At 42.4% G+C, this 27,454-nt stretch overlaps 1 protein-coding gene across 4 annotated transcripts in view; it reads right to left on the bottom strand.

The window, feature by feature from the left end:
* Positions 1 to 27,454, bottom strand: part of NCKAP1 (NCK associated protein 1) — a 60,339-nt gene that overhangs the window by 9,352 nt on the left and 23,533 nt on the right. For all 4 annotated transcript variants that reach the window (XM_054069707.1, XM_054069708.1, XM_054069709.1 and 1 more), the window contains 24 exons: positions 27,248 to 27,304; positions 26,112 to 26,254; positions 25,941 to 26,031; positions 23,810 to 23,947; positions 22,877 to 22,925; positions 21,753 to 21,909; positions 21,106 to 21,162; positions 20,506 to 20,602; positions 20,179 to 20,285; positions 18,912 to 19,044; positions 16,892 to 16,973; positions 16,395 to 16,453; positions 15,505 to 15,650; positions 14,898 to 15,030; positions 12,735 to 12,854; positions 12,289 to 12,428; positions 10,868 to 10,999; positions 9,394 to 9,612; positions 8,591 to 8,721; positions 8,184 to 8,281; positions 4,414 to 4,507; positions 3,613 to 3,695; positions 2,865 to 2,945; positions 1,107 to 1,200 (listed from right to left, as the gene is read on the bottom strand). In XM_054069707.1, the coding sequence (XP_053925682.1) occupies positions 1,107 to 1,200; positions 2,865 to 2,945; positions 3,613 to 3,695; positions 4,414 to 4,507; positions 8,184 to 8,281; positions 8,591 to 8,721; positions 9,394 to 9,612; positions 10,868 to 10,999; positions 12,289 to 12,428; positions 12,735 to 12,854; positions 14,898 to 15,030; positions 15,505 to 15,650; positions 16,395 to 16,453; positions 16,892 to 16,973; positions 18,912 to 19,044; positions 20,179 to 20,285; positions 20,506 to 20,602; positions 21,106 to 21,162; positions 21,753 to 21,909; positions 22,877 to 22,925; positions 23,810 to 23,947; positions 25,941 to 26,031; positions 26,112 to 26,254; positions 27,248 to 27,304 (2,641 nt within the window). The remainder of the gene's footprint in view (positions 1 to 1,106; positions 1,201 to 2,864; positions 2,946 to 3,612; positions 3,696 to 4,413; positions 4,508 to 8,183; positions 8,282 to 8,590; positions 8,722 to 9,393; positions 9,613 to 10,867; positions 11,000 to 12,288; positions 12,429 to 12,734; positions 12,855 to 14,897; positions 15,031 to 15,504; positions 15,651 to 16,394; positions 16,454 to 16,891; positions 16,974 to 18,911; positions 19,045 to 20,178; positions 20,286 to 20,505; positions 20,603 to 21,105; positions 21,163 to 21,752; positions 21,910 to 22,876; positions 22,926 to 23,809; positions 23,948 to 25,940; positions 26,032 to 26,111; positions 26,255 to 27,247; positions 27,305 to 27,454) is intronic.

Here is a 27,454-nt window from a genome sequence, read left to right as displayed (position 1 = left end):
TTTAAAAACAGGTCAGCAGCTGGGAAATACAGTAGTTGCATCTGTACAAACTGAAGGACTAAAAGCAAACCACTTCAAACTGCAAAGGTAAGAATCCAAACACAAGATCCTGATCAATCATGAAAATATACAAAAATACTCTGCCTTGTTCACCCAGTTTAAACATTCCACAGCTACACCTCGATGAAATAATCCACCTAAAATGCAATCTCTGATACTGGCTGTGTTCCAAAGACACAGCTATGTATATTATGCACATGAAAACGAGTACATTTTTTTAAGGTATACAAAGACATTGTGCTTGATGCTTAAGTTTGAATATAAAAAGGCCCCTTGGAACGAGCCTTCCCAAATAACTCCCCCATCCCAAATAACTACTAGTAAAGCAAGGTAAAACAACTTAGGTAGCATTTAAAATACCCACCATCGGTTTAGAACATGAACTATCCTTTATACACATGGAAAGAAAGCAATGAAGTGCTCAGCAAGGAAGACGGAGGGGGGGCGGGGGGGAAAGGTGCTGTCAAAAAAACACTTAAAAGCCTTAATTCCTGCCTTCTGACCTGCTGGAGGAAACACAACTGAAAGGCACGGACAGTGGGGCTGTGAAGCAAACAAGAGGAAACACCAGACATGTTAGAACGTTAACACGTTCGCTATGCCACGTTTTCCCCTGTGAGCTCCATGTTAACTCTGGTGCAACACACCGGGAACGCAGTGTTGTGCACTCCTGAAATGCACCCAGCTGGCATTCCAGCTCCTGGTGCCCGCTTAGGTGACACAGATCCGCTACAGCTTTGTCCAACAGAACTGCTCGTGTTTGTGGCCGATCACAAGACAGCCCTGATTCCATGGCCCTCAAGTTGTCACTATTAGTTATGAAAACCCTTCACCATCCACTCATTTTTCTTTTCTAGGTCACCAGGTTCATTCAGGGTTGACAAGGTTCCCAAGTGAACACATCAGGAGGCACCAGGCACAAATAATTTATGTTCCTATGCCATTTATGGCATGCATCGAAGGAATACAAAGATCCAGGATATAAGTGTCCTTTGAATACTTTCAACTCTTCCATGACTTGTGTTTTTGAAGCTGCAACTCCTTACCTGATTTTTGGGAAGACAGTGCTACAACCAAGGCCGGATCAATCTCACAAGGCAACCCAGCAGCTGAGGACAGTTCATACACGTTCATTGCCACCTGGGGACCAGAAGAAAGGTAATTACCACAAGAACACCACTGAATGCTTTGTGTCAACGCAAACTGGCACAGTTCTGCTCTCGTGTTTAAAACATTCTTACTAGAGCTTGAGGTGCTAAGGAATCAGACTTGGCTAAAACAAGATGAAAAGCCTTAAGATTTCTCTTTGCTTCTATCTGACATCGAACAGCTGGGGCAGTACTTTGTGTGCTGGATGATGGTTTCTTTTTGTTATGCCAAACAAAGCTTGTATGCTTCTCTACACCACCTCCAAAGCAAACACTCCCACTCCCAATCAGACGTTCCCCACATCTTGCTCTACTGTTCAAAAGAAACAACAGGTTCTCCCTGCCAGATCTAAAGCATCAGCAAGCAGCTGCAAAGAGAGCAGTTTGAGACAAAAGCCAAAAGTCACAATGTGGTGAAATACTGGAGCAAGGCAGAAATCTGACAGCATTCAAATCTGACACCGATTCCAAGTGCCGAGAACTAGACTGTAAGTGGCTCCGACACCTGGAGGAACTAAGAGCAGCTGGAAACATATCTCGTTTTCCAGCCTGTCCTAGGTTAGATCTTTTATTGCCCTTAAACTTCCAGCACAGTTGCTCTCTCTTGCCCCAGTTCACATTCCGGACACAGTATCTGAAGCTGTAGACAAACAATCCCCTCTGATTTATCAACACCACAAGTTTCGAAGAGCATGTGATTCTATTCTCTAGTGAAATAGCAAATGTGAAATATCAGTAACTTATCCTTTTCATGCAAGCTCTGACTCATCACCAGACAGACTGCTAAACTGTCTTCTGATATCACGATGCCCACCACGATGGGCTCTGAGCTGTTCTCATACTGCACTTTTTAAAAGGAGAAGGATGTTTTTTATTTAGTGAATCTCCATTCACAACAGAACTTAAGTTTCTCTCCTCCAGAGCAGACAGCTAACCTAAGCTTCAAGTTCAGGAATAACAGCATATTCCAGCTCTCTAAACCCATACTTTGCTCACTCCTTAAAACTATTCCTGTCCAAGTGAATCCAGAGCTGGGCAGCATATGTCTCCCTGCACACATTCTACAAATCACACTGCCATGAAACCATGAAGAAGCCTGCAAACCCTCCCAGGCTCCAAGCTACAGTAAGAGACTAAAAATCAGAAGCTGCAGCGACTGTGTATGTGTACCCAGAGCCCTGTGGTGGACCCCAATGGTTCCTGGATGGAAGCACCCTACTGCTCAGAAGCGAGGCACGTTATTTAAGCTGCTAACTCTTTTATCAAGTATTTCAAACAGTAGATTCATAATGACGTTCAATTTAAGGCGCAAATCAGACTTATAGCTATTACATGCATAGAGCTCCCACGACATACACAAAGTCCTGGGAAGGCTTTGCTTTTCCCATTATCATTCAGTCATGTTTAAACACTTGATAAATGTTCTGATTAATTCTTTCCATGATAGCTCTCAAATGTGATCCCTGGCAGAGAGACACTTGTGCTGATCCTATCAGTTGTGTTTAGTTTTATTAGGCGGCTGCAGATGCTCAGCCTTTGGGAAAAAGGATGTGATTTGTTTCTAGGCTTTTCACACTAAGCACGGAAGCCTCGACCCATATATATATTTTCAGTAAGCTTCAAAAATTACACCATCACCCTCGAGCCAAACGTTACCTTCATGTCAGTCTCTCTTGGAATGTGATCTTTAAAGTCCTCGATGGAACTCACAAGGAAAGGAATGTGGTACGATAAGACCTAAGACACAAACACATACACATTGAGAAAGGATACTTCCCATGTTAAGATCAATCAGACACTACTATTGTTTCACTGGACTTACTAAATTTTTAAAAATGAGTTTTTAATTCATATATATTTATTTCATAGAATCACGGAGTCCCAGAATAGTTTGGGTTGGAAGGGACCTCAAAGCTCATCCAGTTCCTGCCATGGGCAGGGACACCTCCCACTGGATCAGGGGCTCCAAACCCCATCCAACCTGGCCTTGAAGCCCTCCAGGGATGGGGCAGCCACCACTGCTCTGGGCAGTCTGGGCCAGGGCCTCATCAAATTTGCCTATTTTTTCCTAGGTTTAAGACATTAAAGCCTAATAAATGCAGAAAGAAGCTCTTTGCAGAAAAAGTGAAATGAAGGCTTTTAAAATGTACTGAATACAGAAAATATCAAGAGGCATGTTCAAACCAGACATTTTAATGTAACATTTCTCACAACAGTACTCAAAAATAGATTCCTCACCCCAACCAGCAATTCCAAGTTCAGCTATGACTCAGCATTGCCATTTTACCCACATGCCAACCTTCTAAGAGGCAGCATTTCTAAATAGTGAAACTTCAAATATCCTATCACTCTATTACATCAAACACAATGGAAACAATTCAGAAAGTATTCAGTAATTTCTTACATCTCTAAGTGCTTCCTGTGCTAATGACCGGAAAGACAAGATCACACCAATGATCGTCATTCTCTTCAGAACACTGTCAACAGCTGAAGAGAAACAAGAACAAGAGTGAGCAAGAACCTGTTGGTGTCTATGAGCTCGATGCTTCATAAAAGAGAAGGAAAACATTTAATAAAACACTGAAAAACAGCATTCCTTAAAAGAGCCAAAATAAACATCGTTTAAGAGGGTTTTTATAGCTGAGTTGACAATGGGCTTTTCAATAGACGATGATCCTGTTAACTGCTTCATGGAATGAACCCTGTTTTACGCACAGCTGACAATACTTGTTGCTAACTTGTTTCTAACACTAGTTCTGTGTTTCCTTGATGCCAAAAAAGTCTCTTTATAGTATTTTTTTTCATTAAAAATAATTACACGTAAAAATCCTTCCACAGAATGCAATAATTTACAATCAATCGAATCAAATAGAAATGTCTGTCAAAAAGGCCTTTGTTCTGTACTGCACAGCCACGCACCCGCTCTGCAGATGACTGCTGCTACAGCTATTTGTAATTAGCCCTGAAAAGATGCTCCAAGCTTATCACTACTATACTGCCTGTGTGGTAAATTAACATGGAAAATCTCCTTTTGTCTGTACAGGAGGGGTCTAGAAAATCTTGAAAAGCCACATTGGTTCATATGAGCTCTTATGCCTTTTGCTGCTGCCGGATACTTAACATAGAGAAATTGATTTTTCTCATTTTCTTTACAAAGATAAAAACCCAATTCTCTACCTTTATCAGGCCCTTGCTAATTACTCACATGATAATCTTTTAAAAAGCGCTGCCATCTGGTCTGGCTTGTCGAAGCTGGTCCTCATTTGTGTCAGAACTTCAACGTTCTCCACCACAAGTTTCTACAAAGCAGGATGGATTCAGGTCAGCGAAAAATTTCAGTAGTTAACAGGGTAAATGCATGGGTTTGGTTATTTCAGCCTGGCAGAGAGGAAACTAAACTCACGGGATACAGATGTACCCACCATGTCCTCAATGGGACTGCAATATCAGTGTTACCATCGGGCACTACTCTACACAAAAGTAAGCTCCAAATCAAAACCCAAGAGGATCAGATATGCCTTGAAATGTGATTTTTATATTCAGAAGTGGGTACATCTTAAAACAAGAGAATGAAAGCAGAGAGCAGCTCCTTAGGCTATCCAGTTTCTTATAACAAAAGCATATATCTGTCAATAAAAACACAGCTCCACAAAGCAAACCATCCTTCTGGGTTGCTCCTTCCACTGGTTACGCTGTCAGGATTAGACATTTAATCTTGGTTAAAACTGAAAAGCAGAACGAAGAGTGTAACAGTCCAATCGTTAAACCTTGGGGCAGCTTGTGATGTCTTCTTCCTTTATAAAATTAAACCAAAAACAGTCACACAGGTCCCAGCACCTTGACTGAAACAGTTAAACTCCAGGGCAATATTTTTTATGTCAGTTTGACCAAAAGAAGAGACAAAGTGTGTCTGTTTCTGATTTGTAACAGGCAACTCGCAGCACCAGGGTAAATGCAAGAACTTCCCCACAATCCCTCTCCAAGTATGCAGCAGATTAAAATGGAAATGACAGAGATTGCATAATCACATCTATAAAATGTCAGATCCCAAAAGAGTTCCTTGCTGAGGAACTCAGGTTGTGCTAAGGAGTATTTTTAACCTTTTCCAGCAAGAAATAGGCACTTTATTCTCACAAAAAAAAAAAAAATTTTTTTGCAGTTTGAATGCAAACCATCCTATTTCCGAAACAGCGAGCACAATTCGTCCTCTTTATTAGGTAGAGGACAACTAGCGGCTAAGAAAAGTTAGATACCTTGTGTGCTTCTGAACACCGAATGAAGGGAGTGTTTCCCTTCTCTTAAAGAAGACTTAATTTAGTGTTATGGATACTAACCAATACGAAGGCAGAGAAGAACTGAACGACGGAGGGAGAAGGGAAGACAGTCTGGACAGGAGGTGTCTGCCAAAGTCGTTATGAATAGTTGTTATTTTTCAAGTGGATGCATTCCAATCCATCTTAATGACTCAGCAGCACAAACAAAAGGAGCAAGAAGGATGGAGCAGGAAGAACTGTTCATCAAACACACAGGCCATTACAGCCTGGACTGTAATTTCTGATGCATGATATTAAAACCAAGAAGTGACAGACCTGCAGGAACCTACTGCTAAGGATCCAAGAGCTTTATTTTACTTCTACCCACACTGAAACCAGGGCAAAACACAGCAACTGGCAAGCAGGGATATTAAATCTCAGAGTAAATAGTCCTGTGGCCACAGAAGAAGAAAAAAAAATCAACACAACTTAAATGAAAACGTGGCTATGAATAAAGGCTTGTCTGCACATACTCCCACCACCCAGTCAAGCTGCCTGTGCAGAGAGACGTTTCCAATGGCTCAGACTCTTAAGATTCAACTACACTGTGTCATAGCCATGCTAAGTTCATAACCTCACATCTACCCATAATCTTCCCATTTCCATTCGTCTGCTCTTCAGTGAGAAGCAAGGAACGAAACGAGATACAGGAGATGCAGTGACCTACCCACCTCCCGGAACACATGCGCACGTGCACGCACACGGACACACAGGATGCACTTCTATGCTGAAAGCCAAGGCCTGAAATTGAGCTGGGCAATTTCAAACCAACCCACGTATCAGAACTTGGCAGATGTGTGACATCTTAATTCCAATCCCTCAAAGCTCTCCAGAAGGCAGGACTGAAGGCAATAGCCCACGCACATTGTTACTGAGTCAATCTCTCAGCTTTACAAAAAATAACCAGCATATGAGTTTAAGATGTAAGAGGAAACGTCTAGAATACAGCTCAAATTGTTACTTAAAAGAGGCAAACTTTCCCTCTTCGCTCCAGTCTCTCAGATATAAACCCAGCACCTGGTCCCCCTGCAGGAAGCAAGGCAAGCATGTTGAACCCTACCCTGAATTCCCCGTTCTATCCCTCTTGTGCTTCCTGCCCCCAACACAGATGTTTCTCAGCGATCCCTCGCTAAGCCAACTGCATCTCAGCCAGAGAGACGAACACTGTAGTACTTTTTCCCTCCAAATATGTGGTTGCATGCATGCAGATCGACACTGTGTTGCGCTCATCCTTAGCCCTAGCAGGAAATAACAAAGGTCAGAGACAATTTCAAGTTGCTTTTTTAAAGAATACACAGAGCTACAGCGTCAATTGTGCTGATTTTGAGGAATTACAACTCCACAGTTAGGGGACAAAGCAGTGACCAACAAACATCTGCGTTTTGCTGAAAACCTGATGGATGGCACTTCATGCAGAGCCAGGACTTATAGAATTTAACCTTAAAACCACAGCGCTGTCACCTGAAAAGCCTCAGCCTAAACATTGGCCTAAACCTCAGCCTAAACAATTGGAGTGGGTGTAAGGAATCAACCACCCTGCCCGGCTGAGCCTCAGGGCAGGCTGCGAGCTCTTGCGGCAGCTGGGAAGGATGAGCAGCCCCTCTCCTGAAGCTCTGACAGTGAATAGAAGGATTCAAATCTTTTAAGGCATCAAACCCACACTTGTAAAGGCCTGGTGTGCTAATAATAAAACTTGTTGAATAAAAAAAATGGAAGTTTCTTCTGTCTCTGAAGTATTCATATGTATTTTAAAATACATTGTGCGTGAATAGTTAGAAAAACCTCTTTACTGTAATTAGCGGTTAAATAAACTGAAAATGATCAGATGGAATAACAACTTGGAATTCAATTTGGAAATGACGCTAAAAGAGTAACTCATACAAAAAGCAAATGTGACAATTAGCGACATTTTAATAGCCTGGCTATCGTGGGGGAACAGTACACGTTATTAAATATATTAAAACCTCTTTCCAGAAAGAGTTGATTATGAGGCACCCAGTGCTTCCCCATGCCACTGCTGGCTGTTTTGAATACACGCACAACTAAAGTCCTGGACGTGCCTGTATTTCCAATTCATTCTCACAGCACCAACTCTACCATTTGTCTGTGTTGCTGCCGGTATCAGGTTCATTTATCAACTCAGAGCTCTCCAATCAATGGATACTGTTTAGGCAGAGGGGAAGATGGCTGGGGCTGAGGAAAGCTAACTAAGGCTAAACAACTGAAGCCTTCTACCCCTGTAAACTGAACACAGGCACTAACACACGTGGCTAAGTCAGTCCTCAAGGATGACTCAGATACACTTGAGATGTTCCTGCTAAGTGTTGAGAGTCACAGATTTTGGTAAGCGTTTCGCAAACACCTGGAGGTCTTGGAAGACCTTTTCTCCTCCCATGGATGATAAAAAGAGACCTGACTTCTAACTGAGGGTATCTAATATAGAAATCAGAGCCTGCATAAAGCCCTGTCCATTCTGCTGTGGAAGCCAATGGGACACACACGTACCACATGTGCACACAGTACAAAACAAGAGTAAAATCCACAGCTTTGTCAGTTTGCTTGGTGCAGTCACCTGAAGAAGACGGCAGGCACAGCTATTAAATAACCCAAAGGAAGCTTAAACAGACAACCACCCGCTTTCCCATCTGTTTCCCAAGGTTACCTTCAGCTCAGCGACCTGTGAAGAAATGTGCCACATCAGACTCTCACTGAGGAACTTCATGCCATACGGTCCCAGGAGCTCAGAAAGGGCTCTCATTTCTGAGAAAGAAAACAAAATCCAATTTCAGACAGGAGAATTTGTGTCATAACAGAACTGGAGCAGCAGTCACCAACACATCATCCTCCTGTGTCTGTAGCTGGAATGCAACACCTCTACTTTGGCCACAAGCAGGCAAAGCGAGCGCTCGCAAGGCACAGAGGCAGCACGAACAAAAACAATTTAAAATACTACTGAAGGCTAACAAACATTATCTATAATAGAACGCTCTAGGAGCTGCTGCTGTTCCAATTACTCAAATGCACAATAACCATGCCTCACAAACATCCAGGAGAAACACCAACGATTACCTGATATGTCTGAGTACTCCTCAGCGTTAAATGTCAACTCGTTTTCCGTAGGCAGATTCACAAACGCCTTCATGGCTGGGAAATAGGCGATGTGGCCGTTGCTAACTTGCCGTAGCAAAGTTTCCAAGTACCTTACCAGAAAGGGAACAAGTTTCAGAAAAAGACATGCTCATAGAATCACAGACTGCTTTGGGTTGGAAGGAACCTTTACAGGTTATCCAGTCTAATGCCCCTGCAGCAGCAGGGACATCTTTAACCGTGTCAGGTTGCTCAGAGCCCCATCCAACCCAACCTTAAATGCTTCCAGGGATGGGGCCTCCACCGCCTCCCTGGGCAACCTGGGCCAGGGCCTCACCACCCTCGTTGTACAAAAATTCTTCCTTGTATACAGTTTAAACTTGCCCTCCCTTAGTTTAAACCCATTACTCCTTGTCCTGTCACAACAGGCCTTGCTAAGAAGTCCCTTCCCAGCTTCCCTGTAGCTCATTTCAGTACTAGAAGCTGCCACTATAGATTCTCTGCATGGACTAAGTATACTTATGCGGCACAGGACAGCAACGCCTACAGACCAACGTCTGACTTCCATAGTTCAAGTGTGTTCTGTACCTTATTCTACATTCCCCCCCATAAAAAGAGAACTTCACAAGAGGCAAACTTTGAAGCGCTTTTCCCAGGTACTGTAAACTTGTGAAGTCAGAAACTTAAAAAAAATTTCAAACAATTCCCATTTCTCCAATTCCAGATTTTTGATTATATAATAGTAATATAAAAAACTTGCAACCGGTGTTCACATAATTACTCACCAATTTGTGTACAGACTAGTAATGGTTGGCTCGCCGTGACTGTCTAAATGCTGAGTTTGCTGAAGCAGAACGTTGTTAAATACTCGTGTAATGTCGATCTGTACATAATTTTCTATTGACTGGAGGACTGTCATGTAGGCTCTTACGCTGGTTAACAGCTCCGAAGGCTTTGCGATTTCTTGTGTTGCTTGATTATACATGGTCATCCCAACAATTGACCTTTTGGGAACAAAAACAATGGAAACAAACACATTGAATTTATTAGTCAAAATAAACAAAGACATGGCTATAAAAATGATTTTATATTCAAGTTTTTATCTGAATAAAATAACCCGCGAGTATTAAACCCTCATCAATGAAAACCAGCACTTTTAACATAGTTCTGGATACCAAAGGCAACTGTATTCCAAGTTCCAGCAAAAATTCCATAAGCATTTGTAAAATAACCCTCTCCCCCACCCAAAGAAGGAAAACTCACAACATGGAAGACTGATATTACAATTACTCTGTCAAATAAGTTAATGTTAAAGTGTTTTAAAATGCAAAACTTCCAGGAAACTCATGAGCACTGATGTATCAAAGTGTTCAACATCAACTACGGCAAAAATCCTGCGACCCAAGTTGCCGTCCTAGTTTTAGTTTGAAATACCTGTAAAAAACTCATCTATTTCCAAGTATGACTTGAAACTACTGAAAGCAAAGATTCTACCTTGTGTTGCTCTGCATAAGTATTTAAAGTTGTGTCTGATTATCTCATTGCAGTCTTTCAATACTTAAAGGGAGCTGATAAGAAAGAAAGGGAAAAATGAAATAGCAGGGCCTGTAGCAATAGGGTGACTGTTTCAAAAAAAAAAAGAGGAGAGGTCTAGACAAGATCTTAGGAAGAAATTGTTTGTGTTGAGGGTGGGAAGGTCCTGTTGGTTTTAAGGCAAAAGCCTCTCTGGAAGCTGTCATTTGCCCATTTCTGTCACCAAGGACAGGAAGATCAAGGCAGTAACAGACAGGATTATCAGCTGGCAATACTCTTTATTTTAAGAGAAAAGGTAATGAAAATATCTTCTCAGTTGGCTTTGTCAGGCCTTGAGCTTGGATTTTCAGATTTCCCTTTCAGCAAGCCAGTGAACTCAAACACTTGAAACCATCCAGCACTGTGGAAAAGAACGGTGGGGAGAGTCTTTGCAAAGGCCTAAAACCAGGCATCACCACCTCCTACAAAACTCACAGGACCAGGAACGCAGGACCAGGTACTTAAACAGGTGATATTAATTTCAATATATTTTGTTTTCAAAGAGAAACTCGCAACTGTGTATGTCTGTACATGTCACTTCGCTGTCATTTCAGTCAGAGTTTGACTTCAGAGTTTCACAATCCACCTTTAAAACCTAGTTTTATGTAGTAAGTACACATTTCCACCACCAAATCAGCACAGATTTATCCTGCAGCTGAACACTTCTAACCTGACAGCATTTCTTACTTGGTGAAGCGGATTTCCAGGTGAGATGTTAAGTATTCTCTCGGGGTAAACGTGTGCTCCCAGACCACCATGTTTGGTACGTAATTGATTGAGAAGCAGAGCTCCGAAAGTGCCGTGTGCAGTTTGTCCAGGCTTTAAGAACAGTCAACAAGGAATGAAGAAAAATATTTAAAGTACCATATAAATACATATTCTCGTGACAGTACATGCTGGGTGGAATATGCCTCAGGAGCGGGCACAGATCTAACTCTCCCTTTCATTCTCTTTTCTGCTTTGAGACACTTCTCTAGCTTCATTTAAAAGCAGTATTTTGGGTAAGAACAGCCCACAACTGCAGACTGATCCGCATCACACAGGGATGTGAGACATGGACATGTTTTCATATGCGCATATTCATATTCTTTCCCCTCCCAAAGAACAGTCTTAAAGCGGTTCTGTCCTAACCAAACTAAGCAACACAAGCAATGCTTGCTACTAAAAACCTAGAAATATTGGGGGAGGGAATCTTCAGCTACAAGTTCTTTTCACTTGACCTTCAGCGCCAGGTTGGATGGGCCTTGAGCAGCCCGGTCCAGTGGGAGATGTCCCTGCCCATCGCAGGGGGGTGGAACTGAATGGGCTTTAAGATCCCTTCCAACCCAAACCATTCTGTGATTCTATGACTTCTCTACCCCTCACAGTTCTCCAATGTTTGGTTGTGGCAACTGTACCCAAACCACTACCCTTTCCGCAGTGGCTGTGTTTAGCCACCCCCAGCCATGATACCAAACTTACACTCTTTCGTTTCTCGAGCTTCCTTCCTCCCCATACTTTTACCACTCTAAACATCTTGTCCTGTGATCTTTCTTAGCAATTACGTTCCATCTTTTCCTTCCCCCATCATCTCCTACACTCCAAACTGCATTTATTAATCTTTCTCGTTCTCTTTCAGATCGGTTTGCCCTTTGTGGTTTTCATTCACTGGCACTTTATATTTTTCTACAGGCACTAACAAGGAAAGCTTCCCCAGCTGGTGCAGGCACTGGAGCTTTGGCTCCATTCCAGAAGCCTTTGGGCAGCAATAGCTTCCAGTCCAGCCTGCACTTCACCTAGTGAAGATCCTAAGAAAAGCAGAATCAAAGTTGCTATCTGCTCCTCGGTCTCCCACAACTCTATACACAAAGCATAAATACAGGACAGGGGTCCTTTCTGCTCACGAAAGGCATCCATCGAGGGGATAAGTTACACACACCCATTGCTCTGCAGAGGAGATTTCAGCCTCTATACAAACCTACAGAAGCATTGTATGCTCACAAACTACAAAGTCGTCATATTTACAGTCAATTAAACTCACTCAGATAAACTAAGGAAGTGGCATTCAATATGTAAACCACACAAGTTTTGACTTCACATTCTAGGTGAAAGGAATAGAACAGGCTTACTTTGTCACAACCAATCTGTTTTTCCTCATGCTTTCCACTCCTGGTTTCTCCCTTTCAGGTTCTCCTTTCTTTCCAGTCTGTTTTTTTGATTTCTTGTTCACTGCTTGACTGATGGTTTTGGCACAATGCTTTGGCAGCAACTGGTAGAAGAAAAAAATAGCCCCCAGATTAAAATCCAACTTCTTCGCAGCCACGAGATACAAAATAATCTGCAGCCCACATGGAGATTCCATCATGCAGGTTAACACATCCTTCCTTTGACTAATGAGTACCCAAATTCTAATACAAAAAGTTTTCCCCAAACCACCTGCCATCTTATAAACAGAAAACTTCCCTAAAAGAGGGGGAAAAAGGTGAACAAGAAATAGGACCAGAACAAATCAGCCAGTTGAACGGCCTAGAGAATCTCACAGGAGGATGAAAAGACCAGGCATGACCACGCTCACCTGATCGCTCAGTGTACATTGTTCTGTGCAAATATCTGTGATAAGATTCCGAGCTTGCTTTGCCATTTCATCCAGGAACATGTTACACAGGGAGAGGCTGCGATCTCCGATGTGATGTCGCTGTGGAAGGGGAAAGAAAAGGAAGCTTTATTTTCCATTCCCTGCTAGCCCTTTAATATCCAGACAACACACACACTGTACCGCAGTTCATCACAGAACCGGGGTACAAGAAATAATAAATTCATTAGCCCTCAATAGTTTCAGCTCCAAGCAGGTGGTTTTTTTTTGGAAGCATCTTGAAATGTTCCAAGTCAAAACAACATGTTATCATTAAAAATATTCTACAAGAATCATAGAATCAGGAGGTTGGAAAGGACTCACTGGATCATCGAGTCCAACCATGCCTGACACTCCCTTAAACCTTGTCCCTAAGCACTTCATCCACCCGTTCCTTAAACACCTCCAGGGAAGGCGACTTGACCACCTCCCTGGGCAGGCTGTTCCACTGCCTGATGACTCTTTCCATGAAGAATGTGTCACTCACATGGCTAGAAAAGCCAACGGTCTGGATTATTAATGTCTGGATCCCATTCCTTTGTCACTGGAACTGCACAAGAACAGCCTTCTGTCTCAATGAAATCCTCCTTTCACCACTCCTGCTTGCCTTCCAGCAGCCACACTACCCCTCAAACACAGGACAGCCAAGATTCTCTTTCCAAAATGATAACAGTTAACAAGTCACAGATAGTGAATTCAAAGTTCTGCTGGCTGTGGCAAACTGTGCTGGCTGCAGCTGAACCCACAGTAATGACTGTCTCGGGGACTTGGGCTACTGACTCGTTACTGGCACTGTAATTGCTCTCTGAAAGACACCTCTGCTCCTGAAGGGAAGCTGTCCTGGAAACAGCTTTTAGTGGTTGTCTTGTGTAAATAGAGTTTGTGCCTGCTTAGAGCAAAATATACATGGAAAATAATGATATAGGCACATATTGACACCACGTTTAACAGATGAGGATTTAATGTTTAAATATGAAAAACCCACACCGTGATTATCACAACTGATCTTTTTCATCCAATGGTTTCGGATGAGCACTGTTAATGAAAAAACACTTTCATCAGCAGTAGCCAAAAGTGGCCAAGTTAATCCCCGAGTCATTCCAAAGTCAATGGACAGACAGGAAATCTACTAAAGGATCTGTTTCATGGCAGCAAAAATAGAAAAGAGTTCCCTCAGACTCAAACTGCCTCCTTGAAGAAAGGGGCCATTTCTTTAGGCAACACTCTGCCCTTTTTCCTGTCTAATTCTCACCAGAGAGAAGGCTTGCATTACCTGGTTCCCACCACAGCAAACACGTGCCTTATGCTAACTATGAGTTTATAATTCATTTTGAAGAGAAACTGTGGTTGGTAAGTTTAATTGGCATAAGAGATTTATTAACCTAAGCCTCAATGACCCCAGAAAAGCCGTCTAACCTTTGTACCTTTGTTTAATCTCTCTTCGAAAACAATGCTTCCTCACTCCAAAAAGAGATTTTGAGATCTGTAGGTGAATAATCACATAAGAAGGTACCTACTGGTTTGACTTCCCTTTCAAGATCACAGAATGGTTTGGGTTGGAAGGGACCTCAAAGCCCATCCAGTTCCACCCACTGGATCAGGGGCTCGAAGCCCCATCCAACCTGGCCTTGAACCCCTCCAGGGATGGGGCAGCCACCACTGCTCTGGGCAGCCTGGGCCAGGGTCTCATTAAATTTGCCTATTTGTTCCTAGGTTTAAGATATTAAAGCCTTCCTACCCTCAGCGTGAAGAATTTCTTCCTAACGTCTAACTTAAATCTTCCCCTTCCAGTTTAAAGCCATTTCCCCTCGTCCTGTCACTCCAGGCCCTCGTAAAAAGCCCCTCCCCAGCTTTCCTGGAGCCCCTTTCAGCACTGGAAGCTGCTCTAAGGTCTCCTCACAGCCTTCTCCTCTGCAGGCTGAACATCCCAGCTCTCACCCTGTCCTCCAAGCAGAAACACTCCAGCCCTTGGACCATCTTCTTTTTAACCCTCTCCTCCCCTGAATTTCACATTGCCATAACAACACCTTGCAGTGCTCAGCTCTAGTCCTCTCTACTTCAAACGAGGGAGGAAAACAACTAAGAAAAAGCACATTTAAAACTTACCTCTTCTGGGCACAGTTCATGGGTACAGCTCATAAAATGGGTGCAAAGCAGTGGGAACGCGATTGAGTATCTTGATTGAGAGGGCAGCTCCAAACACTGTTGAAACATCTTCTCGAAAGCACGACTATAAAAACTGATCAGAAAGAGACATTTAAATGGAAAATATACATATTTTTGCTGCAAATAAAGTCTGCTGGACGCAAATCAAACTTGCTATTAGTGCCAGGTTATAGTTATACCAAAAACTGCATCATACTTTCAAAGCAGCTTATTTTCTGCGTTCATTTCTTCTGCATTTATTACTTATTATTATAATATTTTTGTTCTGATGTTTGCCACATAGGGACTGCAAAAATTTGCGCCTTTTGCAAAAGCATATTAAGGAAAAACATGCCACTGACCCCACATCAATTATGTGACTGCTTGAAGAACCTTTCTGGCAGATGTTCAGAAATACCTTTATCAAACTAATTCTGATGGAAACCAGGAATTCTAACTGATTCTCCCACCAGCCCATCTTCTCACAAAGTTTGCTATGGAAAATTACACTTGCAAAGACGAACCAAATAATAAGTAAAAACCTCCCACAGCCAGATTAGGAACATACCAAAATATAGAAAGATCTGAAGTTTCAACCAACATCTCCACCAAAGAATCTACCATTTTTGTGTGGAAAATGATTGTGTTCATCATTTTTCCTAGTTCTCTGTGGTCTGCGAGACCAAGCGAAGCTTTAGAAACACTGGTGTAGGCCTGGAAAGACACAAGAAGAGGTTTAAGTTATATCTTCAGCTGCTTCTTCACAAATGCCATTGCTATTGCCCAGTAGGAAAGTACCGTGGACAGAGCGTTTTCTCTTCCCACTACAGCATAAGGAAAGCAAACTGCCTTCCAATGAAGTCCCAAGTGACATTTGAATACGACACCAATGCACAGATCAACTGTAGAACAAACATATTGACAAACATGCACTCGCAAGCCCCCATGTTAAAAATCTCGTTTCGGAAAGCAAAAAAGAACAACTATTTTAAACGTATAAAAATAACAATGTCTGTCTCAAACGGAGGGAGCTGATTTACAGTCTAACCAGTGCTTCCCTGTTTTATTAGGCGAACTGAAGATATGGTTATTGAAACCCGGAGGAGTGATCCCACTGAACATGATTTCCTCACTGAGCAGTCTCCACCTTCCCTTGGCTGGACAGGCGGAATCTCACCCTGTGCTACATACAGATGCCAGCAAATACTCCTCCTCAACACATTCCATTTCCCAGCTGCTCTATCCACACCAAAGAATGGTTTGCACAAAGTACACAATGCAGACCAAGTTACAGCAAAGTCTAGCAAATCAACTCCTCAAGGATTTGTTTGGTTTTAAAAGAAGTTGTTCCCAGTCTGCAATCTGCTGGCAGTATCAGAGCAATCCGGAAGAGCAGGGACTTATTAAACATTTGAGGTTTAAGGCAGCAAAGCGTCACACATATTTACACAGTCTTACCTGCAATCTGAACCAATCTAATCTCATTCCTCTGAAGTCAAACACCTCTCCATCTTCAACTGCATTGGGGAAGAATACAGAACATCAACACTTCAGGAAAACAACTACAAATCCAGATAAACTAGACCAGAGCTTCTCAAAAAAACCCCACTATTCCAGAATTACTTGGGTACTGAACCTCATGCTTTCGTCCAATAATTTCAATCCTGCACAGTCATGCTAATAAGAACTGAAATATCTAGATGAGAAGGTGCAATGTGCTTTCTACATCAAAAGGGAGGATTATTACCCCATAGCATCCCTCAAAAGCCTTATCTTTATCTGGAGAAAGGGCACACAACAAGCAGCAGATGCCGTAATGAAAGAGGAACAAGTGAACAAACTCAGTTTACACAACTTATCCGCTTTGACTGATTGCATGAGACAAAAACTGCTGAAGTTTTCTAGAGGAACCTGCCATTCTCTTTTCCCACTTTCCCCAGTTCATTTAAACTTGCCTTGTTTCACACTTAGTGAAGTCATTGTATTTACAAAAGAGGACATGATGATCGATTCATCCTCTGGGCACACCGAGAGATTCTAAAAGAAATGTTGTGGCTATTAGTATTTCAAACTGGCTTTACGAGACAATGTTGATACCCACACCCCACTGACCAGCTGCACTCCAACACAGACACAAAGTTACACGAGGTTAACTTAACCAATGGAATATTTCAAGCCATGCTATTTAACCGTTTTCACTTTTTAATTAATTACTTGATGACAAATACCCAGAAAGGCTCACTTCCACACCAATTTCTGCTGGAAAAATGCGACAGTGAACGTGCCCAAGTGTTTTCAGGCTGCATTATGAAATGGACACCAAACGTTTTCTTGCCATACATCAGACACCAAACCCTTGTCTGACCTCTGCAGGCACCTGATGCATCTGCAAGGAAAATGTGGCCATGGTGGGATAGAGCAGAGCCCACACGGGCATCACTTGGCTTCCTACAAAGTCCTCTTTCGAAAGTTTTTTGCTGACTTCAACGACTAATACCACCTGAAAGACGAGCTGCCCGGTTCTCTTATTTTACACAAAGCCAAAGTCCATGAAAAAGCAGTTTCAGTGGCTGGTAATATCACATTTCTATGAAATAATACAACACAAAAGTTTCTCATTGTTCTACCAATGAATGGCATTTTAACCTAAGGGCTGAAAAAATCCAAATTATCTCTCAACTTTTTGTCTAGTCTTATGCTCAATACCTGTTATGAATTAATTACAACAAAAATTCAAGCCAATTTCCTCTTCCTCGTTTCATTCTGATCCTAAGGATGACCCTATCTAAACACAACGCAATCGTGCCACTAGTACAGCATTTCAAAATCATTCACTCAGTCTAGGAAATAATTTCCCAGGAATCAATAATGAATGTCAAAAATATCTAATTCTGTCACTCCAAAACAATCCGTGAACCTGTAACTGTAAGATTGGACTTAACGATCTCAAAGATCTTTTCCAACCAAGCGATTCAATGAATTAAATAGAGTTCTAAGCAAAAAACCCCGAAATGCAGTTAATTTGGTAATGAAAGTAAAGGGAAGGATTTTTTACATTTAATAATGTAAAGAGTGACCCCAACAGGCATTGGAACTGTTTAAATAGTTTGTTTAAATAAAGAGTTGGGTACTTCAGTTCCACTTTCTCGTAACTGATGTACAGCTTGAAGTGTGAAATTAATTTTTGACCACCACAACAAAAGCTGGAGTTGCAAAGTTGTCAGGTTTGAGCAGCTGACCCAGCCACAAAATCCGGGCTCCATCTGGTGGTCACCCGGGAATCACACCAGGACACTTAAAGCCCATCCTTACTGCATCAGGCTGAACAAAAGTTTCTACAACACCCCCTCAGTGGCAGCACCCGCTTCGTTGCCTCTAAATATAACATTGCTGAATAACATTTAAGTATTCATACAGAAACCAAAAGTACAACTTTAAATCACAGGATTAAACCATAATCATAGAGTCATAGAACAGTTTGGGTTGGAAGGGACCTTAAAGACCATCTAGTTCCAATCAACCTCCTGCCATGGACAGGGACAGCTCCCACTGGATCAGGCTGCCCAAGGCCCATCCAACCTGGCCTTGAACACCTCCAGGGATGGGGCAGCCGCAGCTTCCCTGGGCAACCTGTTTCAGGGCCTCACCACTCTCATAGTGAAGAAATTCCTCCTTATGTCCAGTCTAACTCTGCCCCTCTCCAGTTTACCCCCATTGTCCCTCATCCTATCACTCCAAGCCTTTGTGAACAGTCCCTCCACAGCTTTCTTGTAGCCCCTTCAGGTACAGGAAGGTCGCTATAAGGTCTCCTTGGAGGCTTTTCTTCTCCAGGCCGAACAACTCCAACCCTCTCAGCCTGTCCTCATACTAATGTTCATCAACACCCACAAACAGCGATGCATTTCACGCAGTCATTTTGGCAAAAAGCCCTTTTCAAAGTTTTCCTTCAAGAATCCACACCCAGTGTTGCCGTACCTGAACGAGCTCGTTTAGGACCACGGCATCAAAGCCGGAGAGATACTGCACATAGTACCTCTGCATCACAGGTCCGTACTTCCTCACGTGTGCTCTGAGCTCCTCCATGTAGAATATCAGCTCGGCGATGTGTCTAGATGAGAAGAAAAGGAAAAGCTTACAAATATGAAACACCCAAATTATTAAACTCCATCTCTCTCAGTTGAATGCTTCAAGGGGATTTGCCCTACACCTTGCTTTTAAAGCTATTATAAATAGGTAATTTCTGTATGAAAATAATTGTTCACACTGTAAAATGAGGTCATTTTCTCTGCAAGGTAAGACCCAGTCCACAGGAGGTAAGTTAGCAGGATGCCATCATGGTAACCCTCAGAGGTTTGTAAAACTATTCACCTGTTGTTTTAATAAGAAGCTCTTCTATAATGCTCTGTTTGAAAAAATGTTTTTCTCAAGAAGTGGTTAAATCCGAAAAATACAACTGTAATAGCTGCTTGTCTGTGTTTATTCTAATAATCCCGAAGGATGGTTCAATACTTGCACGGGCTGTTTCAGAGAGGTTCTGGGCCCTCCATCCCTCCCTAACATCTAAATCCAGTGAAGAAAACACAAGGCTTTCCTACTCCAGCTCTGGAAATGACCTTGTGGTTGTCACTTGTGTCACCTCCTGCAGTCAATACACAGACTTTCAGTTCCATCTTGTGTTTAACAAGCTTGAGAACAACTCAAAGCCAACTGGTGGCCTTCTGCCTATCCATGCTCACAGCATCTCGTAATCCCATTTCTCATTTTTACCTTCTCTTCACGATGACACTAATGCTGTATTAAAGAAATAAATCTTCCCCAAGTTAAAAGACAGGTTAGCTACAATGCAGGTGATATTCTACAGATCAAACTTTTTAAAAGCTTCCTTCTCGCCACCACTGATTTGTTCAATGCAAACCCACCGGCAATGAAGACACATGAGAAAGCTTTATTTTTTCCTTATTCAAAGGAAATAAAACCAGAAATATTTTATGGAAGTTTTATATTTTATAAAATACTTTTGTTTTCTGTAGAAAACAAACACTCATGGATGTGCTCCAGCTTCTACCACAACACATCTGGTTTTCTGATTTGATGGGAAACTTTATGTTCCCAGTAAAGTTTATCTGAAGATTCCCAACTCTTCCATACAGCCATCCTCTCCTGAGATTCCTTTGCCTTCAAATGCATTTCACCTGTGAAATCCTCATAAATATTTAAGGCATCACACTAAAATTTGACATACTTATCTATGAAGTCATCCGCGCTTTTCTTTGGCATGTTGTCAGCATGACGGAGAAGCCAAATAATTTCATCACGGGCAAAGGATAACGCCATAAATACAAAAAGTGCCTGAAAAGGAAAAATTGTTCACAAGCTTAAGAGATACACCCAGCAGCCGGACAGCTTGTGCACACTGAGAGGCAACTGGTCTCTGCAACCAGAGAATATTAAAACCAAAACAGGTGTTCACTCAGACTAAAGTGGTTTTCCAGCCCCCAATCGCGCTATATTGCCACTGAGAAACACACTGTGATGTTGCATAAACGCAGAGCGTAAGAACCATCATTACCTTGGGACCCAGCAGGCCTGGCTGGTCAGACAGGACAGTGGCCAGTTCTTTGAGTGCCGAACGTAAGAACTTGCGCCTCTCTCTGTGCATTGAACCGCTGTAAAAGAGCAAACAGAGAACAACCCGCTGTGTGAACCACAGAACACTGGGCTTCCCAAACACTGAAATCCAAGCAGAGGCAGCTCATGTAACACCAGCTTCAAAAGTTCCATATTCCACAGGATGGGGTTCAATTAAAATCCCCATCACCAACACCATATATTCCTAAAGATTTAACCCCCAAGTTCTCCACCCCTGCTTTTCACTCCACTAGAACATTCCTATTTCATTTGCGTTCACTTGAAGGAATTGGGGAAAAAAAGGAAACTGGAGAACAAACAAAATGCTTTCAACATGATAATGTAAAAAAGAACCTAACATTCGAGAAGCTAAATCTATAATGGCATTAGGCAAATTCAGGTTAAAAAGAACCATCAGTACATGGTCTCGCTTGAAACTGCACAACTAATTCAGCCTTAACGAATCCTGTTTACTCATTCTTTCTAGATTTGCTAAGAAAACCATCAGTGAAATCTGTCAGGAAACCTGTAAGACACTTACGCATGTGACACAGCAGCTTCTTTGCACTCTCTGATGTCATTGATACGCTTGTTGTAGCTGCAGGGAAAAAACAATATCCAGTATTGCAATAGGTATCTATAGGACAACTCAGCCCGAGCTGAGTGGAACTTGAGAGGAGCTGCAATGCCACAGCACGCAGGAGACAGCAAAAAGCTCACACAACGCTTATTGCCCTGCTCAGAGCTCAACGCCCAAACCAGACATCCAACCCAAACCCCCATCCCTACTGAAGCGCTCACGGTGTTCGCTGGTAGAGGTCTCAAAATGGCTTCTACTGCAGTTCTCATACAATATATGATAATTTTTCCCCCAACTCCTATAATCGTGACATCATCTCCTTTCACTAGATGAAGATTTGTGGGCGAGATCATTAATGTTAACTTTAGCCATTTTAGAGACTGATTCACCAGAATTTTTCAGAACAGAGACAAAAAAAGCCCGATGGTTATGAAATCAGGCTCCAGAAAGTCAGGCACTGAAGAAAGAGCCGGGATATGAAGAAAAATATTTGTGTGCTGGCTACCCGTAAGCAGAACTTCATATGAAGTAGAAGAGACATTTTCAAAACAGTTCCTACAGAAATTGTCTGTTTTTAACAGAGGTTCTGAAAGAAGAAGAGAACTCACCCCCGTATGTTCACAAACAAGTCTTCTGCGGCTTTGTGAATATGGAATACTTCATCTCGAAACAGAGCCAAGCAAGAGCTGCTTTGAAGTGCGAGTTTCCAAAGGTTCAAAGCTGTAGCATCGCTATTTAGGATTCCATGGCACAAAATAAATCCAACTTCAGAAGTTCACGTTGATGGGCGTCACCAACCAGAGGTACAGAGACAACAAGAGAACAGCAAGGTTATTATACAAAAATGAAAGACAAAACTCTTAAATACTACAAAATAGTTCATTAACTATTTAATGGACAGCATCATTTAAGTATTAAAAAAAAAGATCCTTAGAATGGTTTGAGTTGGAAAGGACCTCAAGGCCCATTCAGTCTCACCTCTGCCATGGGCAGGGACACCTCCCACTGGATCAGGGGCTCGAAGCCCCATCCAACCTGGCCTGGAACCCCTCCAGGGATGGGGCAGCCACCACTGCTCTGGGCAACCTGGGCCAGGGCCTCCTCACCCTCACAGGGAAACATTCCTTCCTAATGCCTAATCTAAATCTTCCTCCTTCCAATTTAAAGCCATTTCCCTCATCCTATCTCTGCCCTCCCTGATCCAGAGCCCCTCCCCAGACTTCCTGGAGCCCCTTTCAGCACTGGAAGCTGCTCTAAGTTCTCCCCAAAGCCTTCTCTTCTTCTGGCTGAACAACCTCAACTCTCTCAGCCTGTCCTCCTATGGGAGGTGCTCCAGCCCTCAGATCATCTCCATGGCCTCCTCTGGACCTGTTCCAACAGCTCCATATCCTTCTTATTTTGGAGATTCCAGAACTGGACCCGGGGCTTTTGTACGATGAATTACTCAATGCTGATACTACTTAGCTATTTTCATCAGAATTACTAAAGCCCTCAGTTTCAGTGAAGGTCTGGAATAAACTGATGACAAACTGCATCCCAGCAGCAGATGTTGAACTCTAACTTCACTATGTGGAAGAGGATGACACATACAAATGAGATTGAATCAGGTTCTCTACAATCCAATTGGAATATAGCAGCTTTTGTACAGTACAGAAAAGCAAGCAGCCTTTGATATGCACACTGTTTTTTTTTTTTCACACAACCACAAGCTGTCCCAGAATGTTTTACTCACAAATGATCCATTTTTCCATTGCATCCAGGGAGAGGTATTCACATGGCATCTATTGAAAAAAGACAATAGAAAAGACAAGAGACTTCATAAGAAGTACTTTTTAGAAGAAAGGGACAAAGCAAGCCATGAATGCTGCTGAACCATGGAAGACTGGTGCTGTTTACTACCAGCACGGTCTCATCCCTTTTAAAACAGGGGGTTCCAACATCAAATGAGTTCCCACATCCTCTGACAGCTCGAACAAAACAGGAAACGCATTTTGTCTATCATAGAGTGGTTTGGGTTGGAAGGGACCACAAAGGTCATCCAGTTCAAGGGACACCTCCCACTGGATGAGGGTGCTCAGAGCCCCATCCGACCTGGCCTTGAATGTTTCCAGGGATGGGGCATCCACCACTTCTCTGGGAAACCTAGGCCACTGCCTCCCTACACTCAGCGAAAAGAATTTCTTCCTAAGACCTAGTCCAAACTTCTCCTCTTTTGGTTTAAAACTTAAAATGTTTAGCTTCAAGCAGGGTGGTATAGAAGCATATTAAAGAACTACAGGCTTTTGAGCTAAGCACAATCTGACCATTCGTGATACAAGTGAAGGAACAATGCGGACAGTAAACATTTCCAAGGAAGTACAGTTCTGGTTTTCAGTCTGTATGACCCCAAACACCTGAGACAGCACACAGGATTCCTTCCTGCTACACCATAGAAGTTCAAATCACTTCCCTTCATCTCCTGATCATCAAATACTGAAAATGAAGGCATGAGCTAACCAAGAGATCTATTTACTTATCACAGATTCATAGAATGTTCAGTAATCCGCAAGGATTACTGAGTCCAAAGCTACATCAAGGTAACCAAATAGAACACAAACCATCCCCATGTTATTTTACAGACAACCTTGTTTCACTTTATCGAATAATGTAAGTGAACAGGTGGTACCGTGTCAGACTGTGCAGGGTTCAGCATGGTGCTGGGGGCACTGATGAGGCTCAGCAGTTGTGCGTTCCTCCACTGGTCAGCTGAGAGGTTTCTTCGTGGGTAGACCATCTGGAGTGAAATCAGAGCATCTGAAAGGGACTGAAAAGGAAAGCAAGGATTAGTTTGAAGATGTCTTTGAAGCTCAGTCTTGAAAAAATATCCAAGTTCTTTACTTCACACTGTAAACTCTGTATTACAGAGTAATCGAATAGTTTGGGTTGGAAGGGATCTCAAAGCCCATCCAGTCCCACCCCTTGCCATGGGCAGGGACACCTCCCACTGGATCAGGGCCTCCAAGCCCCATCCAACCTGGCCTTGAACCCCTCCAGGGATGGGGCAGCCACCACTGCTCTGGGCAACCTGGTCCAGGGCCTCCCCACCCTCACAGCAAAACATTTCTGCCCAAGATCTCATCTCAATCTCCCCTCTTGCCGTTGAAAACTATTCCCCCTCATCCTGTCCCTGCTCCCCCTGATGAAGAGCCTCCTCCCTTCCTCAGCTTCCCTGGAGCCCCTTTCAGCACTGGAAGCTGCTCTAAGGTCTCCCTGGAGCTTTTCAAATTAGAGTTACGAAATTCTGAGTTCAGAATTAGAGGATGTGGAAAGAAAAAAAAAGAATCAATAAGTGACAACAAATCTGCCACATAAATCTGAAAGTTGTTCATTATTTATTCAAGCATTCTAATTATTACATTATTCCCTTCTCTGCCACTTCATTTAGTATGTCTTTCCCTCTTTTCCAGCAAATTATCATTATCTGGAGCAGATACTGGCTACAGGAGCATCTTCATAACGGATCAAGAGTATCTGAGTAAGTGCTGACCCACACCTCCCTGTTTTTGGCAACAATACCAGTGCTTCTACAAGTCCTCCGGGAGTCAGGTCTAAGTGTTATGCTCAGCAAAAAAAGAAACTAACTGCTGAAGCTGATTTAAAGGCCTACACAAAAGTCAGGGTTACTGCAAAGCAGTGAGATCATGGAACGTCAACAATTGTGCTGTTCCACGACAGTGTCACCTAAGCATCTGTTTCTATAGGATGGTGCTTGAAGGGATCCCCGAGCCCAGTTTATTCCTCTAGCTCAGAATAAGTACAAAAGCAGAACATCAGACTGAAATCTGGTTTTGCAAAACATTTCAAGGAAAAGGACTGTGAAAGCATAAACAAAAATAATACTGAGAAGTGAAGCATCTTTGCTAAAACACGCATGAGAAAAGATTCATTGCAAATGAAGACCCTTGGCTAAGTAAGTCTCCACAAGACAGGAGATGGGCAGAAGGAAGTGTAACAAAAACTAGATCAAAGATTTTTTCGGAATATGAGAAGTATTTAATTTAAGAGCACTTAGCGAAGTGGCTGAAAATGTTCTGAACTTCTCATGACTGTCTTCAGATTTGAAGGGAATTAAGAAAAATCTTAAGTGGTGTGGAGAAAGAAAACACACCCAGTATCTGGAGTCAACTTGCCAAGGTGTCCCCACTTGAAAATAGAGCCTCTCAGCACTGCAGCACCACCAGTGGTCTCAGAATAAAAACTTAAAGACATCTGTACATGACACGCTGAAGGAATCGGGTTTGTTTAATTTAGTAAAGCCAACAGAGCAGGGCACACAATGTAAGCTTTTGAGCCCAGAAGGCATTACTGAAGAGGCAGTGGTGATCTCCAGCGTCACCAGTTTAAGGACAATCCAGAGCAAAAGCCCTCAGGTTACACAGCAGAAAAACATGTTCATCTAGGATGGCAAATGAGCAAAAACCTGCTTTCAGAGGAACGTGACAAATCTCCTTAATTTCAAGATACAAACCAGAAAAAATGTTATTATAAGATGATCCACAACTCATTTTTAATCGATTTCTAATCCTTAGCAAATGGAACAGAACCTTTACCGACAGCTCTCAGCGTTCCTGTATTTCTGTAGGGTCTGTTATTTAACAGAACATAAATCCCCAGGCCTGGACACCCATTCCAAGTAAAATCTCCTGTGAAATTTATACCTAACGGCTTTTGACAAACCAAATCCTTGCATATTTATGTTTCTTTCTCTGCTTCTCTCAACTAAGGTTACTGTGGTCCCAGAAAAGGCAGTTACGTACTTTACTGTGAGGCACAAATTCCTCCATCATTTTCTTTAAAGGATTTTCATAATCCACAATCATCTGGCCAAGGCGTGGGTATTCTCTGTCACTAAAAGCAACAACAAACAATTGACTCAGATGTAGTTGTTGTTATTATTAAACACACTTCTTACACAGCCAAATTTTTACCTTGCTCCATGTGTCATTTCATGAGCGTAGTTATACAACCCAATGATAGCCTTCCTTTCCTCGATTCGAGACAGCAAGATCATCAGAGTTGTGTAGGTTATAATCAGATCCAGGTAGTTCTTTGTTAAATCAAAGTTTACAGTCTAGAAAGAAAAAAAGGGGAATTATCATTCTGAATCTTGCAGAAAGAAGTATAAAAATTCTTCCTAATCTGTCCAGCAATTTTCAGCATTTTCGACATACTGTCTCGATCAAAGTTTTCATTTTGGATGCACACAGACTTTGCGTAATCCAAGTTCACTCAGTCAAGCTCCCAGAACTTTTTGCATTCACGAAAGCAAGCGTGCAAACAACTCTGTCCAGGCTCAAGTGCTACCGGTTAGCTGACAGGTAGGAAAACTTTTCTTGGCTGTTACTAAGCAGTCAGCAAGTGCCTTGACCCTTGAATTATGCTTTAATATGACTCAGTAATGTAAAAAACTAGCGAATATTCCACTGGCCTGGTCAGATCACTCCATGGTTGGATGATTCCATGGGAATTACCTGCTCCTCTTTCATAGGATGGAACTAAGTAAGCTAAAACCTCAAATAATGGCTAAAATCAGCAAGGTGACGTCATGAACACTGAAAGCTGAAACCCAAAAGAAAAGGTGTTAGGTTTTGCCTTGGGTTTTTTTCCTTTGATATTTGGTGGATTTGGGTTTGTTTAAAATGTAACAGTTTGAGCTGCTTTTAGACCTGCTGCAGCCAACACCAGAAGTGACCTCCTCACATATCTCCTCGCTGGACAGCAGTAATATTCCTGTTTTGTAAGCCAACGTTAGCATGTAGAGAACAGTAAACCTCCAAGAATAAACTTGCAGAGACAACAAGGCAAGAAATACAGGCAGATTTCTGTGTCTGGTACCGGACAACGCTGTTGCTGCCATCCATAAGCAGCTGGTTTTAAATGGTCTGTCTTCTTTCTCATAGAAGTTAAGAGAGCTGAAGATTACAGTAGTTTTGTTTCTATTAGATTTTTAACTAAAGATGTCATGTTTCTTGGGCCAACACAAACAAATCCTTCTGATTCTCCACAGAGGGGTGCCCAGAAACATTTGTAAGTGGCATTGGAAAGTTCAAACCCAGCAACTTACTATATCGAAGAAGACTTGGCAAACATCAATAGTGTTCAGCAGCTCACAGACATGGTCCTGGAAAAACAAAGGAATAACTGGAGTTTACAGAGATCCAAGTATATCACTTTTCTGTGCTTAGTGAGAGAGATTCATTTTTGTTGCTTTTTTTAAGAGCTAGAGAATCATAGAATGCTGTGGGCTGGAAGGGACCCCAAAACCCAACCA

Source organism: Cuculus canorus, chromosome 6 (assembly GCF_017976375.1).
Source record: "Cuculus canorus isolate bCucCan1 chromosome 6, bCucCan1.pri, whole genome shotgun sequence".
Classification (NCBI taxonomy): Eukaryota; Metazoa; Chordata; class Aves; order Cuculiformes; family Cuculidae; genus Cuculus; species Cuculus canorus.
The sequence above is the reverse complement of the archived record's forward strand: the minus strand, read 5'-3'. Positions and strand labels throughout refer to the sequence as shown.